Source organism: Geotrypetes seraphini, chromosome 4 (genome assembly GCF_902459505.1).
Source record: "Geotrypetes seraphini chromosome 4, aGeoSer1.1, whole genome shotgun sequence".
Classification (NCBI taxonomy): Eukaryota; Metazoa; Chordata; class Amphibia; order Gymnophiona; family Dermophiidae; genus Geotrypetes; species Geotrypetes seraphini.
Genome location: NC_047087.1, coordinates 43,452,479 through 43,474,611, shown reverse-complemented (window position 1 = coordinate 43,474,611; position 22,133 = coordinate 43,452,479). Strand labels below are relative to the sequence as shown.

General features: G+C 40.5%; 1 protein-coding gene across 4 annotated transcripts in view; it reads right to left on the bottom strand.

Moving 5' to 3' along the window:
* Window positions 1-423: 423 nt before the first annotated feature.
* The window catches only part of TSHZ3 (teashirt zinc finger homeobox 3), a 289,699-nt gene continuing 267,989 nt past the window's right edge, over window positions 424-22,133 (bottom strand). For all 4 annotated transcript variants that reach the window (XM_033941409.1, XM_033941406.1, XM_033941410.1 and 1 more), the window contains one exon: window positions 424-5,183. In XM_033941409.1, the coding sequence (XP_033797300.1) occupies window positions 1,987-5,183 (3,197 nt within the window). In that variant the 3' untranslated portion in view covers window positions 424-1,986. The remainder of the gene's footprint in view (window positions 5,184-22,133) is intronic.

Sequence of the window (22,133 nt, the reverse complement as noted above, 5' to 3'; positions counted from 1 at the left end):
TTAAAACAATGGATTTGAGCATCAGCCTGAATGCAGAGCTCGGTCAGACCTTTTTGAGTTGCCACACACATTTCTTATAACTCTCTTCTATAGAGTTGGCATTGTTTGATGTTTAAGCAGAAGTTATAAAATTCATTTTTCTTTCCTGGGGCGGTGGGGGGGAGTATTTCTGTTAATGCGGCATGCAAGCGCTAAGTTGCTTTTCAGAATGCTAGAGTTCAACTAAAACTCCAGCGATTTATGTGCAGCTTTTGACTGCCGGCACCTGGCAGAGGAAGAAACCCACTCAAGCTACAGTCATAAACAGATAGCGTACAATTTCATTTTAATGTGCTCGTTAGTCGTAGCACATTTCAGACACAATTGTGAACGCAACATGGAATCGCAGCAAAAAAAAAAAAAGAAGACAATTTTAATGCTGCTGTAGACAGAAAAAAAAGGGTTATATGAAGAGCCATATAATGGTGTCTCATTGTCAACAATAAAACAGGACACAGAGTGTGTTACAGTGTCTGTGCTGTTTACACGCCAATATTGCACACATAGCTTCTCATATGGTGTCAGCTGTCAGTTACTTCTGCAAATTAACTGCCAAAAATGGAAAAGAACAGAATCACTTAGTGTGCTGGTAACCAAGGGTTACCTTTCATATACCGAAAGATAAAGCTTGCAGTGTGGAATCTTGGGAGAATAATTAGGCCGAACAAAACAAAAAGTTACCAATTGAAATAAAAGAAGGCATCCTTCAATACGTAATGAACCCAGAGTGTGCATAAGTAAGAAAAGATTAGGTCACAGAATGCCTCATAACTTTTTAAGCAAAAAGTACTCTAGTACAAATAATTTAAAGGATTTATCAATGTCTGGGAAATTACAGTACAAGCTATTTTTATTCAAATAGTTTTAACCCTTTGAGCACTGAGTTTTATTTTGAAAATTGTTTGTCCTCTCTGATAAATACCTTTTAAAAGTCAATCTGTGCAAAAAACAGTGACGATGCCTGCCAAAGATGCAGTCCAGGACATCTGTCTGACATGTCTGAGGAACACATGATATTAATAAATATGTATAATTCCGACATGAACCTCTATTAATATAGATGTATAGCAAAACAATTATACTTTCCTTTAAGAATAATAGTTGTTTTTTTAATACTTTATAAAGGCGATCTGTTGTATCTCTTGTATAATTTACAATGCTTCAATGTAAAAAAAGAAAATAATAACAGACTTGAAAAAAAAAATATACACTATACATAGGCACAGCTTATGTCTGGGGCATATCTGGTACATAAAACACCATTCATAAAAATGTGGAGGAAAAAAATGTCATTCACATCCATCACAATTTTTCATATGCAATTCTGAATGCTTTACAATATATATAATCCATCTTTCAAGGAGAAAATAAGGGATTTCTTTATAATTTTCTAGATGTGACGTACCCCTGCATATCTGCACAAACAAGAGGTTCATATTATTAATTATAACTAAGCTGGTCAAGGGCTTTCAACTTTTTTTTTCTTTCATACAAAATTTTCCCCAACAAATATCTACACATTGTACCAAATTAATGATTGAAGTGCTTCAAAGTACTCAGAGGGCTAAATATTAAAGGCTGAGGAATACCAGCATACTTGGGTCAAATGAAAAAAAGTGCGCCAGAATTAGTTATTAATGCGTAATTAAACTGTCCGTTAATGCATGCAGCTCGATGCATCGGAGGGATGCTAAGCAACTAAACCCAATTTACACAAAGCTCCAAACACTTACCACTGCATTTTAAACCTTCATATTTTACCAGTAACAACGGCTGATTATCCATCTCTATTAAACACTGTACAGTTATACAAAATAGTCCAACCCCGAGTGATTCTCTGGGGCTCAAGAAAGAATGTGGGGCAAGAGTTAAATGGCAGCTTTAAGGTGCCTTTGGACAGTTCTCCCTCAAAGCAAATTACAGTCATGTTTTAATGAAAAGCAAACGCTACTGCTTCTCCAGCTCGGAGACATACAGAAGATGGTCTTCTGGAGACTTTCCATGTGTTTTGCTAAGATGAAGTTTAACAGCATGCTTGCTAGCAAAAGTCCGATTGCAAAGCTTGCACTGATAAGAAGTTCCAAGCTCTTCCTCAGGAGATGATGCCACCAGTTTTTCTGCTGGTGATTTTGTTTGTGCTATCTGATTATTTATCTGTTCGCTTGATAATTTGGACAAGTCTCTTAACCTGAAACCTAGATGTGATTCAAGGTGATTAATGTAAGTGGAAGGAGTCCTTATTTGTGATGCACAGTCATTACAAAAAAACACCGGATGTCCAGTGTCCAAATTTTTAAGAAACTTAGTGCCCCCTGTCCTTCGAAGCTGGTATTTCACATTGGCTAGCCAATGGCTAATAGTGGTCATTGAAAGTCCCGTAAACCTAGAAATATGCATCCTTTCTTGAGGGCTCAAGTCTGACATGATATATTTTCCTTCTGAGGTCTGTCGTAAACTGGCTGCAAACTGGGCCTGAAGTATAAGCAGATGCTGAGGATTCCAGTTAGATTGACGTCCCTTTCTTTTTTGAGCTGGTGTAGTTTCTTCTGGTTCCTCTAATGTGGTGCCATCAATATCAGATTTCTCAGATATACTAGTAGGTGTGGAAGATTTTGATGTGTGACTTTCTGTCAGATTCTTTAGCATATCAGATATATCTGACAAGGCATTCTCACGTAGTGGTGAGTTTGACATGAATGACACAACTGCAGATGTCTTTGCTGTTGTCACTGTAGACGAAGAAGCAGAAGATGTTGATGTGGATGACAAGAGCACTGAACCCAAAGAGCAGCTTTTGTCACTCTTGCCTTTTGTCAAATCTATGGGCTGGTCATTGTTGACATGATAAAAATAACGGTCCAAGTGATCTGTTTTTTTGGCCTGCAAAGGTGGGGTAGCTACAGCAGCCTTTTCTGCCAAACTGTTGCTCATTTTAAAAAGCATACTCATGGGATCCATGGTAGGCAAGGATGGCTTTGCTGCCTTCCCCAAATGAATGTTCATGACAGATTGAAGTGCGCTTAATGGATTTACAAATGGCTGTTCAGGAGGATGATCAGTTATAATGGCGGTACTGCAACTTAAACTGCTTGTTATTGACTTCACATGTTCTTTACCATTCTCTGTTGGCTCTGCCTTTGGGCTGTCTTTGCAGTTGTCTCTTGGAGGGACCGGGCTGTTCTGCTGGGTTTTGAAATCGCCTTCATTCGATGTGTCTGTCTTCAGTGGTTCACTGACTTCACTGCTACAGGGGGAAGGTGTGGCTCGTTTCACTGGGGACAACTTTCCTTCCGGTTCATTCATTTTCTCCTCAACTTTGGCTACTTTCTCTGTGACTTTCTTTACTAATTCTTCCATTGCATGGAAATTGGTTTTTGGCACAGGGGAAGTTTGGCTGCTTGGTGGTGACACTAGTGGCTGATTTTTGGTTGGTGACACAATCTCATTGCTTCCAAACATATGTTTTAGTGGTGTATTTTTCCCTGATGAACCTAATGATAACTTCATCATGTTAGGTAGCTGGTAGGCAGCATGAATGCTTGGATAGCCCCCCCAACTTGGTGCACCATTCTGGGCTTTATTTATGGCTGATGTAACTGTATTTTCTAGTGATTTTAATATATCTAACCCCCCTTTAGGGCTCTCTTCTAAGTCATTCTCAGTCAGGTAATGATATTTTGAGGATGCATCATACTTTTCCTCCTCATCATTTGATTTCTCCTTATCCTTAATTTTACTATCAGTTATTCCTTGCTCTTTATCAACCTCCTTTTTAATCTCAACAGTCAACTTTGGTGAGATACTAGAAGGTACATTTGAGGGACATGTAAAAGTTGTAGCGGCAAGTGGTACAGACTGGACTTTTTCATCTAGCAAACCTGTTACTATCGGGGTTACCGGTGCTTCTACAATAGGCTTTCCTTTCTTTAGTGCAGAATTGGTCACTTTAATAAAATGTCCTGTCACCATCATGTGGGCAGTGAGTTCTTGCAAAGTATCGTGTGAGCTTCCACATTCCATGCACTTGAGGATCTGAGACTTCCTCGCTTCAAAATGCCAGGCATAGCTTGCACCATTTTGGTGACCATAACGATTATTTGGTGTGATATAAGGATTTGCATTCTTTTGCAAGTTATCATTTGGATCTGAGATGTTTGCTTTTGGTGTCCCTCCAGTAGAATCTGGGGAACTGGGAAGTTCCAGCTCCAAAGACACTTTCTTTCTAGCAGAGGGGATAATTTTTGCCGCTACAGGTGTAACAGGCTCTTTCAGAGGCACTTTTTGGTAGTGTTTTGTTTTGATCATGTGAACACTCAGGTCCTGAAGGGACTCAAATGAATGACCGCAGTACATGCATTTCAATACTTTCTGGGCATCTTCCTTCCCTTCCATTTCAAGTAATGAACGTTTACGAGGTTTGGACCATCGTTTAGGATTATTATTATCCGTTTCGTGGTTGTCATCACGATAATGTCCTGTTTCATTCATGTGGACGGTTAATTCTACTAAAGTATCATATGCAGCGCTACAGTCTTTACAGCGGAATTTACTGGCACCAGTAAATATGGAGCCATAGAGCTTACTGCTTTGTCTATACAACTGAACAGTGCTAAAAAGACTAGGCTCAGGAAGACTTCTAGTCTGAGAAACTTGCTGTAGTGTCTTTGCCATGGCAGTCTGATGCCAGTCAAAGCTCCCACTTCCACAACTGCTGCTGCTGCTGCTGCTACTAACACTGCTGGCATTATTTTTCTCCGACGTTGACTGGTGGAGGTTCAAATTGAGGTTTGACCAGTAGGAATTGGAGAGGAAGTTGTTATACACTGCTTTCATTTGTTCCAGGCTGTCGGAAATAGAGGAATCTTCAAGAGCTACCAAAGTCTCTTTACTCTCGTCTTCGTTTTTGATGGAACTACTCTCAAAGTCTGCCATGCGGTCACTTGTTTCGCTAATATGTGATTCGCTGTCCATTTCGTGGCTGGAAAACTCAGCAGGTGGAGAGTTTTGGTAGCTTGGTGAGCTCTTGTTGTACTCTTTTGTGGAGCACGTGTACTTTGCCGAAGGTTCCCCGTCCACTGCCACTTCCTCGGACTCCACATCTTCATCGACAAGTGCAGCAGCTTTCAACTCGTCCGAAACATACGCTGCCATGGAAGAACAGAGAAAAGAAGAGTTAGTGAAAACTGACCTGCACTGGTTTATTCTCTATCAGCTACACCAGGGCTGCCCGAGTCCGGTCCTCGAGATCTACTTGCAGGCCAGGTTTTCTGGATATCCGCAATGAACATGCATGAGAGAGATTTGCATACCAAGAAGGCAGTGCAGACAAATCTCTCTCATGCATATTTACTGCGGATATCCAGAAAACCTGACCTGCCAGTAGATCTTGAGGACCGGACTTGGGTAGCCCTGAGCTACACAAACAAAAAAACTCACTGCATTTATTTGTAATATTAAACAGTTAAAATATAGTGTTTCTTTAGAGCAAAAAAAAAAAATCTGCTCTTCAAACATAATTTGCCACCTTATTCTTCTCAAGGGGCAACAGCTTGAAATTAAAACTAAATTTGAAATTAATGAAGCACATTCTGGAGGTGGCATTCATTTCTAAAGTAATAAATTACTTGTATCAACCTCAGAGACAGCAGTTCCTGTCTGTCAATTAATATGTCTTATGCTTCTCCTACCCCTAATGCATTTCTTAACAGACAGATTCACAATTTAAATTAAGCAAGCATTTTTTACTCATTACATTCCTGAGGCTCAATCTTTAATACACATAAAGTACAAAAAATATCAATAAAATTCCTACAAAGAAGAAATTTACATCAATTACAATAAATTAAAAATATGATTTAAATTTGAACGTGTGGGGGAAAAGCAAATGTTTTAAAAGCTACTAATAACCCTTGACTAGACGTACAAGCATATCTGCTGTAGATATATAATGACATAAAAAATGACCTGATTATGTTACAATATACTTTTCTTTTAGGCACAGATGGGCACACTTTTGGTAAACAGGTTCATCAAACTTTTTCATGAACCTGAAAAACTATGAAGACTGGTCAAATTCTTCTGGAAGAATCCCAAAGCAGATTTGAAAAGTTTGTTTTGGGTTTCTGAAATGCCTGAGGTGATATTCACTAAACTTCTTCCAAACATAGTAGCCCGTTTGCTAAAGTGCACTAAACTGAGTGTCCTTGCTATCGGCCCAAAGTGACAGACTGGGTCAGGAACTGCTTGAGTGGAAAGCGAAACAGGTGATGTGATGAGTCTCAAGGTTCAGTTCTTGGGACTGTTCTTTTTAACAATTTTGTAAGCAATATTGCTGAAGGGCTGTTGGGTAAGATTTGCCTCTTTGTGGATGATACCAAAATCTGCAATAACATAGATACCCTCGATGGCGTGAATAACATGAGGAAGGATATAGTGAAGCTTGAAAAATAGTCTGAAATTTTGCAGCTAAGATTTAATGCTAAGAAATGGAAGATCATGCATTTGGGCTGAAAACCCCCCGAGGGAATGGTAGTTTAGCGAAGAAGAACTTTTGTGCACAAAAGAGGAGAGGGCCTTGGGTATGGTAGTAAGTGATGATCTTGTCAAACAGTTTGAAAAGGCGACGGTGAAAGTTAGAAGGATGCTAAGGTGCATAAGGAGAGGTATGGTCAGTAGGAAAAAGGCGGTACTGATGCCCTCTAAGAATATATAATTCTGAAGACCACACCTTCAAAAAGATATAAACAGGAAAGAGACTGTCCAGAGGAAGGCTACTAAAATGGTCAGTGGTGTTTGTCATAAGGCATAAGTACACTCTGAAGGAAAGGCGAGAGAGGGGAGATATGATAGAGATGTTTAAATACCTATGTGGCATAAATGTGCATAAGGTGAGTCTCTCTCATTTGAAAGAAAGCTCCGGATTGAGAGGGTGTAGGATGAAGTTATGAGGTGATAGGTTCAGGAATAACCTAATGAAATACTTTTTTACAGAAAGGGTGGTAGATGCATGGAACAGTCTCCTGGTAGAGGTGATGGAGACAAAGACTGTGCTTGAATTCAGACACAGTCTTTGTCTCCATCACCTCTACCAGGAGACTGTTCCATGCATCTACCACCCTTTCTGTAAAAAAGTATGGGACAGGCATGTGGGATCTCTTAGGTAGAGGAGGAGATAGTGGATGCTGCAGATGGGCAGAATGGATGAGCATTTATCTTCCATAATTTTTCTATGTTTCATGAATGAGCTTATCTGTAGTATTCTGAATTAACTGAAGACAACATATTTGATATTGAGGAAGACCAGAAAAAGAGAGATACAGTAGTCAGGATGGGAGTTAACTAAAGAATGTATCAGTACATGGAGGAAGTATGGATCAAAAAGAGAACAGCAGCTCAAATCTGCCTGATATCCAGATAGCTACCTGGTCAAGTTATTCCTGTATTGATTTTATATGGATAGTTAGCCACTGGCTGCCGGTGGAGGCAAGGATCATCTTTAAATTCGCTTGCCTCTGCTTCAAAACCTTAGCAGGCTCTTCACCACTCTACCTATCTGAGCACCTTGAAATTGTAGGCCCCTCTCGTACACGAAACTCCTACCTGTTTTCCTTTCCTCCCCTGAAGGGCTGCCTCTACAAGAAATTCCTCGACAGATCCCTAGCATTCCAAGCGGGCAAATGGAACAAATGCCTCACAGCCCTCATCTCCAATTCCCCACCCTACCAAATGTTCAGGAAGTCAATCAAAACCTACCTTTTGACAAATTCCTCTAACTTCTCTCCCCCTCTTCCTTGCCTCCACCTCTGACCTCGACTTACCTCCAGACTCTCCGACTCCTCCAATCTTGTTAGCCACTAAATGGCTTACAAAATGGATCACTCAATCCAACAAATTACCCCGTCTTCGTTACCCCCCATACTAAATGCCTCTGCTCTGCCTTATCGAACACCGCAGTATGTATCACCGCCGTATGTAACACTGCTGTATGAAACACCGCTGTATGTAACTTACAGCAAATGTAACTTCTCTGCAAATGTAACCTAGCTGTAAAATAACTTCACCGTAAATGTAGCAGCGCCGAAAATGCAAATGTAGCAGCGCCAAAAATGTAACTTCACTGTAAATGTACAGTCTCTTCATTTGTTAACCGCATAGAACTTCCATGGTAATGCGGTATACAAGAATAAAGTTATTATTATTATTATTATTATCAGACTGAATACTTTTGCTAGCTGTTTAGCTCCCAGCTCTATCCAGCCTATATTCCTCAATCACCCTGGCATTGCTCGAACAGTTCGAGGTGGTTTCCTTGGATTTTGATTGCCACTAGCTGGACAAATGTTGCTGAAAATCCTGGTATTACCATTTTGTTCCTATAACTTTCTACATGAGTTATCTTAGGATTCTAAAACTATTTTAACACACAGGTGCTCCTTCCCCCCTCAGTCTTTCTACTTGCCAATTCTTCTACATAATCCTCCCCTACTCACTTTTAAAACCATCAATTCCATTCCATATCAATTTTCCATACAAGTTAAATTTTGAAAATGTATTCACTTTTGCTTTCTTTATTTAGCATTCTACTATCCTGCATAATCCTCTGTGCTGCCAGTGAACAGACATCAGATCATATGTGTATAATAACAGAGAAACCAGTGGTTCTCAAACCTGTTCGGGAGAACTCCCAGCCATTCAGATTTTTAGGATATCTACAATGAATATTCATGAAAGAGATTTGCATGCAGTGGCAGAGGTGTATATCCTGAAAATCTGACTGGCTGGGAGAGTTTGAATTGTTGGGTGCCTCTTGCATAGAAGAATCTATATGCATTCTATAATAAAGAGACAAGAGGGATGGTATCTTCATCCCTCTTGTCTCTTTATTATGGAATGCTTATAGATTAAAAAAAGGGGGTTGTGGAAATGGGAGGGTCATGGGCAGATCAGGGTTGTTCTTTGGATTTATACACATTGTTACAGAATAAGGAGGATCCGCAACTAATTTAGGTGTGAGGATTTGTTCTGCTTTTCAGCTGGTGCAAATGGCTGCACCTAAAGTTAGGTATGGATTCTGGGTAACATTTAAAGCACTTCATTTCCCGCAACCACCTTATTTAGCTTCAGTTACTGTGCCATATGTTCTTCCTCATTCATTACGGTCTCTTGATTCTAATAGACTTGCTCTCAAGTTTCAAGTTTATTTAAAATTTCTTATACCGCCTAATCAAACCTTCTAGGTGGTGTACAATAATGTTAAAACCGTCTATTAACTAAAATACAGTTTAAAAACACACAACACTGGTCCATTATGTACCTACATCAGTGTATTGCAAACTGTGTGCCACCTGAGATTCCAGGTGTGCTGTGAGACGCCAGGAAAGAGGAGAGGCTTCGGCGAGAGGCACATCCTGTAGGCAGTCAGCTGGTGCCAGCGCCTCTTCTCTCCACATGTCATCTCTAACAGCACCCCCCCCCCCCTGGCGGCTCAGGGCCTGGAGGGCTTTCGCATATGCACGGACGTCGAAATGATGACATCACACATGCGGGTGAGATCATCGGGCCAACGTCTGTGCACTTCCAGATGCCTTGAGCCGCAGCCACCACTTTTTTGTGTGCTGCGGCTTGACATAGTTTTCGAGACGCTGATCTATAGGATCTTCAGCATAATTTTTTCTCTCTCCTTGTTTTCTGGAATAATCTTCCACCTTTTATTCGAGCTGAACTGTCTTTTTTTTAAAGTTAAAATTCCACTCTCAAACACACACTTTTTCAAGAAAGCTTTTATTATTTCGGAGTAGACTGAACAGAATTTCAGGCACTGGCACTTTTAATTTAATTTACTCTGTATTTTAATTTATTTGTTTATTGTTGTATAATTTGTATAAAAGTTTTACTTGTTTGATTGTGTTACTTTTTCTCTTTAATATTGGCATTCTTTTCCATAAGATTGTAATTTGTAAGCCGCTTTGACCTATTGCATTAAGCGGGGCATCAAATGAATAATAAACATAAACAGGCATAGAAATAGTCTATAAACCACATCTAACTTAAGCACTGTTTATAGAACAGTACTGAGCTTTTTTTTTTTTTTTTTTTTTAGGTACCATATACAAAATTTACCCCGTGGTGTTAAAACTTTAGTGTCACACTATCTGCTCTAACTCCATTAGTAGATTTAAACATTCACAATAACCAGTGCTGTTCCACAAGGCTTGGCGTAATAGAGTATGATCAAACCACCAGTAAAAATCCGATGGAAATCCCCAGAGACCTGGGAGAAATCCTAAAATTCTGCTGAAGTCAGATCAGACTAAAACCTGCTCAGAGTTCAGCTTTGAAATAGTTGTACACCTCGGCCAGAAAAAAAGCCTATGTAGACTGATACGAGGAATAACGCCACAAATATTGGTATGCAAGGCACATTTCTGCTGAACAAATATATACAAGACCTTGGAGTGGACTTTACAAATGTCAAAGTGTTTGCTCTTTAAACCACTTTGTCAATATTTAGTCAGCACAAGCCACAGGGTCCCAGCAGGGTACATACAGGGCTTTCTTAATGTAGCTGAACAGCTGATACAAATCTAGAATACTCTACTAGACAACAAAGTGAAAAAAGTCAAGTAGCTGTTTGCTGTCTTGCCTTTGATTTGCAACACATGCATTTAGAGGATTATTTTAAAAGCCATTTACACATATGCAACAGAGGGTTATAGGCCAGATTCAGTAAATGACACTCAAAGTTAGGTGCCGTTATGATCTGCGCTAGGCAGTGGCTTAGCGAGAGTAGGAGGCGCCTGGGGCGGTAGCGCCCCCCCAAGCCTTCCTTTCTGCCCCCTGCTCCTTTCACACCCCAGCCCACTCCTTCCCCGTACCTCCCCCCCCACGCCACACTCACGCCCTCCCTTCCCCCCTCATTAAATCTTGGCCAGTATGGGCAGCTTCTCTGGTCTACTGCTCGCGCCAGCGTTGCGTTTCCCTTTGACATCACTTCCTGGCCCTGGGACCCAGAAGTGATTTCAGAGTGGAGCCAGGGCTGGCTTGGGCAGCCGGCCTGAGAAGTGGCTCGCGCTGGTCAAGATTTAAAGATGTATGGAAGGGGGGGGGGGGGGAAGGGAGGACACGAACGTGGTGTTGGGGGGTGGAAAGATGCCGGCACCTGGGGCGGTCTGCTTACCCCCTTACTACACTGCTAGCACTAGGATAGCACCCTATAAGGGACGTTCCACACATAGCGTTCTTTACAGAACAGTTGTTTGGTGCACATTCCATGCCTAAGCTGGCATAAATGCTCAAATCCAACTGATGGCAGTCAGGCTCAGTGATCCAAGTATTCTATAACACGATGCTTAATTTTTGGACTGACCTGCCCATGCCCGCTTTTCAGCTGCATGCTATGAAATTTATGCAAACTGGTGAAAAATTCCTCATATGACGCCAAATACATTGGGAGATGTACACTGCCTAAAAAAGGCTCTTAAATTAGAGAAAAATTGCTCATAAGTTTTTGTGCAAGATCCTCAGTTAACACAACTCAATTTTCCAGGGCAAGCCCTAGGTTGTTGAGTTGAGAGCTGTATGCACCTAGAAGGGTTATTCAAGTGTGTTACATCCCCGGACCTTTGTGTGCAATCGTGTTTTAACATAAAACGCCAATAACACATAAAAAGTGCTGTAATCTCTCCAATATATCACAGTGCAATAAAAATTGCTACACTTCCATATTTAATTAAGTTCAACTTCCCAAAGACGTCCCCTCCTCAACCAACTTCTTTTCAAAAGTAAGAACAATGTTTTTAAGTTGAAGAAAACAAACTACTTATCTCACAACATAGTAACGTGAATTATGTTGGCACGCAGTCCGTCATTCGTGCAAAGGCAGTAAATGCTCAACAGAGAGGAAAACAACCTCCTTTCTCAAGAGCAACGGCACTGAAACTTCTTAATTGAAGAGGGAAGCATGGAGACGCGGAAAGCTGGAATGAATCCCAAACCAAAATGGCGCTTCGGCCCATCACTGGGCTTTGAGATTTTTTCAAGTTATAAAATTTAGGCGCCCATGATATAGAACAGGGAGTAGGGAAGATGCATACTTAACTCCTAATTACTGCCAATTAGCTCCAACATGTTCAATGATCAATTTATTTGATACACCAGAAATTTCCAGAAAAAAAATCTATGTGGTTTACAATATCTAAAATAATTGGAGGGGGGAGGGAAAGGAGAACACAACACAACATATACAAGAGGACGATGGGAGGAGGAAAGTTTACACTGCTAAATGTGGGTAAAAATTAGGGAGGGAGGTCACAATAGGAGGCTTGGAACAGTCTTATCCATGTGCCAGATGCCCAAGGCTACATAAATATCAAATGAAGGAAAACTAGTAATCAAGATAGGTTAAGGATCAGGTGTCATAAGAAACCAGGAATCATTGGATGGAAAGGCCAGAGAGAGATAATAGGAATTTAATTGAGATTTAAAGTTATTAAGTGTCTTCTCAATAAGATGTAGACAACTGATTGTTAGTGTCTAGTTGACTAATTAGTTTATTTGTGCATCTGCGATCTGTGCCCAAATGCGGGCGATCAATACAGAATTTGGCGAAATGTGCAAAAATGGCTTCTTTTAATTGGTACAAGAAAAGGAGGGACAACAATTCCACACTGAGGTAAGAATGATACTTTTGATGCTATGGTGTTCAACCATGATGCCTGTTCGTGATATGTTGTATGAAAATATACTTTGTCTCAAATGTGTTTCATTGAAAAATTGGACTTCTGAGGAAGGCGTAAATGGCCGAAGCATGGACTATGTTGAGACCCATTTACATTGCTCATTTTCAATCACATTTAAGAATTGTTTGATATCTACAATCAAGCTTTATGGACCCATCCAGATATTGTGGATTTTTATCCCACCCTGCTTTGTTTTTCTTTTAAAACTGCCCAAACTATATAGGGCATATAGCCAGAGGATGTAGTAAGAGCAGATAGCGCAGCTAGTTTTAAGAAAGGTCTGGACAAGTTCCTGGAGGAAAAGTCCATAGTCTGTTATTGAGAAAGGCATGGGGGAAGCCACTGGATTACCCTGGATCGGTAACATGGAATATTGCTACTCCTTGGGTTTTGGCCAGGTACTGGTGACCTTGATTGGCCTCCGTGAGATTGGGCTACTGTGCTTGATGGACCATTTGGTCTTACCCAGTAAGGCTATTCTTATGTTCTTATGAACAGAATGGAAGTGTTCATTTATGTGCATATTTTATAAAATATGTGAGCATTAGCTTGAAATAAGGTAGAGAATGTGGAACAGGCACATGGGATATCTTAGGGAGATGAGAAGATAGTGTGCTGCAGATGGGAAGACTGGACAGGCAATTTAGCCTTTATCTGCTGTTATGTTTCTAAAATAGTAGATTCAATTTTACATTTGCATTTTCTGTGGTGCATAGGCATAGTTTCTCTTTAAAGATGGATGTACATAAGAACATAAGAATAGCCTTCCTGGGTCAGACCAATGGTCCACCTAGCCCGTCCTCAGGGAGTGTGGAACAGTGGCTAAAGCTACAGCCTTAGCATCCTGAGGTTGTGGGCTCAAACCCACGCTGCTCCTTAGTGCCCTGGGCAAGTCACTTAATCCCCCCATTGCCCCAGGTTGTGATAGATTGTGAGCTCACTGGGACAGATGGGGAAAAATGCTTGGGTACCTGAATAAAGTCATGTAAACTATTCTAAGCTCTCTGGGGAGAACGGTATAGAAAACTGAATGAATATATAAATGGTGGCCAATCCAGGTCACTAGTACCTGGCAAAAACCCAAATAGTAACTTACAAAACTACTTGTCACACAAGTTGCCATGCAAAAACAAAAAAAATCCAACGAATGTGCAGTAAAAGGTGAACACCAAAAACAAGAAAGAAACTGCAGAAAGGTGTAGAAATCTTTATTTAAAAAGCATACAAAATTGTAATCCTTAAAAAATGGCTCTCATTTACATGGAATACGGACCCAACACGGTCCGTGTTTCAGAGAAACACTCCTTCCTCAGGGGTCTTTGTATTGGAAGCAAGAAAATCTCCTTCTGAGCATACAATTACTTACCTAGAGATCACTGCTTTACTGCATCCAAAATATATTTATATATTAAAATGCATTTTTAGAAAGGGGGATAATTCTAAAAGTGGGTACCTCTTTTTAGGCACTCTGATGTACAGTGAGACATCATTCTATTAAGGTAGAGTCCTGCGTCTATAAACGGCATCTAACTCCTAGGTGCTGTTGAGCACGATTGTCAATCATCCACGAGGCGCAGATTATAAAATCATGTCTAGTGGAGCCTAAGCGGTTCTTGGTGCCGGTAGGCAATGAAACATTAGTCGCATTCCTATTTAGGCCAGGGCTTTCTTAGCCTAAATGAACGCACTTAAATCAAGCACCTACTGGTGCCTCAATCAAATCACACCCTGACTCCACCCCAAGTCCACTTCTAACTATGATTTGGAATAGACGCCTCCCTCAAAGTAGTAGATGCTTACCAAGCTAGGCGCCTACCAGCTAATTAAATTTTTAATGGCTTTTTGTTTTTTAATGTCGCTTTCAATTAAGAGCACCGATTAAGCCAATTAAGAAAATTAAGTTAGGTGCCTAGATTGGCAAGGCATACAGATCTAGGTGCCTAACTCAAGGCTTCGAGTCTAATTATTTACCATCTAGATCCCTACACTCTGAAAATTTAGCCGTACTAAAAACAAATGCTACTCCGAAATATGTTGAGACCAGTAAAATGGTTTTCTGCTGTGCAGGGCTCAAATTGTGGAACTCACTTGTTAGTCAGTTACAAAAATGTTGCGACAAGGGCAGCTTTAGAAAATTACTCAAAACGCAGCTATTTGTAAATGCACGTTTTTAAAACACTGATTGTTCGTGATTGTTTTTGCTGAATAATTTCTGAATGACTTTCTGAGGATTATTTGCTTATGTTTGTCTGATCTTATTTGTTTTATTGAAATATGTATGTAAAGATATGTAAATCATTTAGGTTTAAATGGTATAAAAGGTTTTTAAAAAAAATAAATTTATAGAATCAGTGCCTATGAGTTCAACCCAGTACTGGCGCATCTTTCATTATGAGCCCACAGTTATACCAGCCATAGACTTGGTCTAACTACAAACAAGTAAATGCAGAAATTATGTAAATAACTTAAGCTCATGTGTATACCTCCCTCTTGAATTTACCTCCTATGCCACTTATGAATGCCCTACTAACACTTTCACAGATAGATGCACAGGTACACACATGCCCCCAAATTCTATATATGGTGCTTCCACTGCAACAAAATTCTGATTAATGACATTTGTGTGGGCTTTTTTCTGTGTACTGTATATCTCCCAGGATCTTGTGGGCCACATAAAATTCAATGATAGGATGCATGTGGCCGAAAGGTCACAGGTTGCCCACCCTAGACTAGCCGAACAGTATGCAACCATATTTTGATGGTGTATTTTTTTTTTGTCAGTGGGCATAAGCATGGGCAGATTTTAAGCGAGGAATGTCAGAGCGCACAAATATTCATACATTACAGCATAATCTATTCATATTCCGGCTAACATTTAGGTGTTAGTATTTGCACCAGCCACACACTGCTTCAAGTGATTAAGCATTAAATGTATTCACGTTATTATCTGAGGAGCAATGTTGGAGGACAATCACAAACTCCACCCTTTATAGAATACTAACCTAAGCAGGTATATGCATGCTTAACATTTAGGTACAAGTAAGTGCAGCAGTTGTGTGCAGAACTTACTTAAGTTATGTGTGCAAGTTTGAGACTAACCCAAGCTCCACCCATGTGTACACCCTCTTGCAAATATACAGTACATAAATGGGTATTTACAGACTAGCACTTAGGAGGAATTTTGGTTGTTACCCATAAGCACATCAATGTCATTATCCTATACATTTATGCACATAATTAGTGCATAAATGTTGGTGCCTATGTTACAGAATAATCTTAACTCTCCTCCCTTCCCCCCCCCAGCCTTGAGCTTAAGACACTTTTGGAAATGGCCTTTGTGGCTGTGTGGCTAGCAGCTGGCTGCAGGACCTCATGAAAATGTGATGAACATACATACAGAGGTTACAGGAAGTCAAAAGGACTTTATTTATGTACACCAAAAGGTTGTAATCAGCTCTGTTACAGTATTTCATAGGCTTAGTCTTTTTGAGTCTCTCTCTCTCTTTCACTGACCTTTTTGACCTTCCACTAGCTCCACTTTATTTGCCACCTATTCAATCATAATACTTTCCAGGCACTAATCCTCTCGTTCTGTCTCTAAACATCATTTACACAGGGCTCCCAGATTACATCATAAAACGTCTACAGATTCTACAAAATGTGGCCATTAAACTGCTTTGTAAAGCTGATAGACATGATAAAGTCTTCTAAAATCTCACCATTGCTCCCGGTTAAAGAGAGGATCAAGTACAAGGTTCTGTTGATGTTCAAATCTTATCGGTTCGGAACCCCAGAGCACCTTGCTCGTCTTACCATCCTCCACAATCCAGTCCGGCTCTTACGAACCCTGAATGATTCCCACCTAATCCTACCTGGACCACAATAAGCACAACTGGAGTGCACACATCATCGAGCTTTTTACTTTACCGGACCATATGCCTGGAATAATCTACCCCTCACTATCCGCAACATTCCCTCCCTCAAGGAATTTAAATTTGCCCTCAAGACATGGCTATTCGCTCAAGCCTTCTCATCCACATAACATAGGTATGTTGATACTCACCTAACATAAAAATACAGATTACCACTGCTGCTAGGCTACACACACAGTGTCATTGCCCTTCAATTTGTCCACCTAATGCTTGTCTCTTATTCCACGTTATATGTTGAACGAGTTGATACTCTCCATTCCTAACGTCATTCTGGCATCCTTTTTCCTAGCTGTTGATTCCCTTCTTGGAATGTCCTCCAAATTTACTGACTTTCACTAGACTTTAGGTGCGGACTGAGTGATACTCTACTTTCTTATCCACATACCGGTGTTTTTTTCTACTTTATTGAAACAGTGAAACAGTTTTTTTTTATTATAAACCGCTTAAACCTGTCAAGTACAGAAATTGGGGTATAGCAAATATTAAATAAAATAAAATAGTCCCAGTGAATACTCTCCATGGGGCTGGCTCCTAGCCAGGTCCAAACTCTGGCAACTAATGCTGTCTCAGGTCCCTTGAGGACACACACACAGCAAATTCATATATGTTACGAATATTCTGCAAGATTTACTCCCACCTTAATTGTCTTAGGTCCATGCATAATTAACTTCTGAACACTGACTTCACAACTTATAGTTTTCCATCCCAGCAAAACTCTGAGGCTTAAGTTACTCCTCTTCCATCAGGACTGTATCCATCTCTCTCTCTCTCATTGCTGGGAAGGCTACACTCCCTTGAAGCCCTCTTACCTTGGGGGCTCTTGCCTTGGGGCCTTTCTCACTGCTCCATTGGAAGCCTCTTACTTTGCTACTTCCTTGGAGACCTCTTACCTCTTCTGTTCTGCCTCAGGGCATTTAACTACATCGCTGCCTGAGCTCTGCCCCTCTAACTCTCAGGCAATGAGGAAGTGATTCTAGGGATCCGGTCATGTAACACCCACTCCCTCACATCCCCCTATTTCTCTGCTTTCACTTTGAAAATTATCCCAGAAAAACTACCTTAATACCAATTTATACTTGCTGAGCTGTATGGATAAGTTTTCAGAGTAAAAAAACCCCTCACATATTTCTGAAAATTCAAAATTAAGTGCATAATTCTCAAAGATACTACTGCTATTTATCATTTCTATAGCGGTGAAAGGCATACGCAGCGCTGTACATTGAACATTCAATATATGGTCCCTGCTCAGAAGAGCTAATTTGGACAGACAGACAGGAAAGCTTTCCTTTTAGCAGGTAATTTTGTAGAAGCCAATTTTGTAAAAGCCTACTTCTCCCAAAATGATTTGGGAGAAATTATCCTCTTGGTGATTAAGGCTCCAGGAGATATTTTTTTTTATTTGCTTTATAATGGAAACACATAAATTTCCTAAAGATATGAGTAAATATACATAGCATAAAGAGAATAGTGGGTTATTTGCAATACAAGAAAAAAAATAAAACAGGCAGACTTTTACTGGCTCTTTCACCATTTATGCAGAATTTGGCAGAACTGCAATAAATCCTGTTTTTAATCTTTATTTTTTTTTGCATACTCTGCTTGCTATGCTTTTCATGGCTGAGGAACCCATACAGGTCACACAGAAGGGCTTATTTCCGATTTGTTAGCATGCAGTTTTACCATTCAGATGGCATATGGTAAAAGATAATTTAATTCTTCATATATACTACATCAAGCTTCACATTCCTCAGATCACAATAGTGAAAGCTATATTGAATAGGGTAAATCTATAAGCATTTTTTCATGTAAAGTTTGTACACGGGGAAAATGGTTGTTATACAATTATGGGGATGGACGTTTATAAGTAGGTGCATCTCTAAACTGCATCTATTTTTACATAATCTGCATGCAGATTTTCTTCAGGTTAGGGTTGCAGCAAGCTATGGGTGGCTGATACATCCACTCAGGGCACAAAGAAGGTGGGCTGCCACAAATGTGCCCTGGTCATGGGCTTCCCTTGCTTGGCTGTGATACAGTGGGTGCAGGGGGAAAGCTTAGACATGTGTCACACAGATGTGTTTCTGGTTCAGGATGCTCCTACCTCAGGCACAGCAGGGGAACAACTGGGGAAGAATCATAACGTATGATTATCTTTTGCAACATATGTACTGCATATTTATTTTAAAAATTACTACGGCACATTTTCAAAAGAGAAAAAAAACATCTCAAAAGCAGCACAAAATGGCAGATGGGCGTTTTTCTCGCAAAAATATCTGGGTTGTGATTTTTAAAACTCAAAATTGGGACATTTTACACTGCAGTTTGTCTAAATCAGAGGTTCTCATTACGTGGTACACGTATCCCAAGGGGGTATGCGCACCATTGTCAGGGGGTACGCGGAGCGGCGCTGTAGGTCTTCCACCCTCCACCAACGTTTTCTCTCCCCAGCCCTCCCGGACTAGCAGTGGCAGCTCACTGTACTTTTAAACTTCTATACACAGCTGCTGTTAGCGTTACTTAATAGCGATTCCATCAGGCAGCTTTGGGGCCTTTGCTAGGCAGGTCCACCTCTGATACAACTTCCTCTTTCCTTGGAGGCAGCTGGCCTAGCAAAACCCCTGAGGCTGCTTGATGGAATTGCTCTCCAGGCCCCCAACCCTTTAATCTCCCCCCAACTCCATGATTCCCCCGGGCCTACTGAGGTATCAGGTGGTCCAGCAGGAGTCTTTGTGGAAGGAGTGCGGCCCTCTTGCGCCTGCCTCCTCGCGGCTGTCTTCTAAAATAGCTACTGTGACCTCTTGTTGCTGCTCATGGCATTTCCTGTAGTATTGAGAGCTGCTGTGAGAGGTCACAGCGGCCATTTTAGAAGGCAGCCGCAAGGAGGCAAGAGCAAGAGGGTTGCACTCCTGCCACAACACTCCCACTAGATCACCAGGTACCTCGGAAGGTCTGGGGTGGGGAATCATGAAGATGGGAGGGAAATTAAAGGGTTGGGGCCTGGAGAGGAGAGAGAAGCTTGGCTATGGGTTGAGGGAGGGGGAGAGGAGGGAGGAATGTGAGGTGCAGACTTGTGAGGGGTTGGAGGGGGAGAGATGCCACATCACAAAATGGAAGGGAAGGAGGGGGAGAGAATGCCAGACTGTGGGAAGCGGGGGAGGGAGAGGGGAGGAGAGAAAGAGAGAGATGTCAGATTATAGAAACAGGGAGGGAAGGAGAGAGAGATGCCAGACCATGGGAGAGGAGAGAGATAGGAAGGGAAGTAGATTTTGAAAAAGTAGATTTTGAGAAGAAAGTAGAAAAATAGAAATAAGTCGAATGTTAAAGTTAATGCCAAAGATGGATGTAGGGTAGAAAGTGAAGAAGAGAAAAATAGTCAATGGATAAGAAGGTCATGGAAACACAGTTAAGAGCACAGTCAGAAGGAAGTGTAACTAGAGATTGGGAAAGAATAATTAGAAAAATAAAATCACCAAACAAAGGTAGGGAAAAATGATTTTATTTTCAATTTAGTAATTGAAATGTGTCAGTTTTGAGAATTTATATCTACTGTACATATTTCACACTATATTTGTCTATTTTTGTGTAGTTGCTACCGAGGTGACATTGCATATTTTAAAGCCATCTGCCTTGACCTCTTTGAAAAAAAAAAAAAGAATATAAATAATAATTAAATTTTTTCTTGCATACAGAGTGCTTTGTGTAGTTTAATTTTGTGGTTACAATTTTTTATTAATAAGATTATACTGTTTATATATGAGAAATGAATGGAAGAAACTGCATTACAATTAGTACTATTATTATGGGGGTGAGTCTGGGGCGGAGCTTAGGAAGGGATACTTGGTTGATATTTGTTAGACTTAGGGGGTACTTAGCTTGAAGAAGTTGAAAAACACTGGCCTAAATCATAAAGGGGCAGACTGGCGACATGTTTTAGGAAGGACTTGGGCAGACTTAAAATCTTGATGTCTTTCTGCGATAATGAAACAGAAAAAAGGTCCAGGGAAGAAAAGAAATATGCTTTTATCTAGATCTGACTTAGTCATGACTGACAGAAAAAAAGGTGCCCTAACAGACCAGCTAACCATTGGAGAGATGAAGGCATGACCTCCCCCCCCCAATTTCCCAGTGGTCACTGACCCCCTCCCCATTCCCCCAAAGATGTGATAGTGACAGAAGATACCAGGCTCTAAGACAGCTCCAGTATTATTATTATTGATTCAATATACCACCTTTACCAATTAAAGACCTAAGTAGTGAACATACGAAAGACATACAATAATTTATCTACCTCAGTAGGAAAGAAAAGAGTTTTCAAAAATTTTTGTTTTATTTTTCAATATAGTCCCCTGATAGTTCCATCCTAATACACTTCATCCACTTTCCTGCAATGACTTTAACCCCTTTGAAAAGAATCCTTCTATTTGACCTTCAAACCAGGACGTCGCAGCTTCCTTGATATTCTCATCACTTGAAAAACGCTGTCCATGGATAATTTATTCAAAACTCGGAATAGGAAATAATCTGAGGGAGCCAGGTCAGGACTATAGAGTGGATGGTTCAGCTGCTGAATCCCACATTCTCGGCTGGCAGCTTGTGATTGTCAGGACATGTGCACTGGTATATTGTCATGAAGAAGCAGTACGCTTGCTGTGAGTTTTCCTCGTCTTTTCTCTGTCATTTACTCAACCATTCGGGTCTTTATCTGCTGTCATCTACTATGTTACTATGAACTCCAAAAGCAAAAGTCCTTCTTCATTCCAGAAGACAGTTGCCATGACTTTGCCTGCAGATTTTTCTGTCTTGAACTTTTTTGGGTTAGGGGATGACTTGTGCTTCTATTGAATTGACTCCATTTTAGACTCAGGATCTCTGTGATAGACTCAAGTCTCATCTCCAGTCATCAAACGATGACAAAAATTCACTTGGTCTTCACAGAGCATCTCCAAGTTCTCCTGACAGCACTGAAGTCTCGTGTCTTTCTGACATGGCATCAGTATTCTTAGAAACCATCATGCATTAACCTTGTACATACCCAACTTTTCATGAATTATTTTCCAAATTGTACCCAAGATGCCCATATTTCTTCAGCAATTCGGGAGACCTTAATTCATCAGTCTGACAAAATTAAATTCTTAAATTTCTTACATATTTCTGTGGAAGTTGCTTCCACAGGCCATCCAGTGTGAGGGTCATCTTCAATGGATTATCTACCCCACTTAAACTGCTTGGTCCAAAATTTTACTTTGTAGGATGATGGGGCAGACTAACCATAAACTGCAATCATTTATTCATGGATCCCCTTTGGCTTTTGTGAGAAATTTTATCACTGAACACTGCTCTAAATCTAGCAGTTTCTTACTTGATTTGCATGAGGATTCTCCTGACATCCTGTGTCTTGGAATGTTAGACTCGCACTGAGCCACAA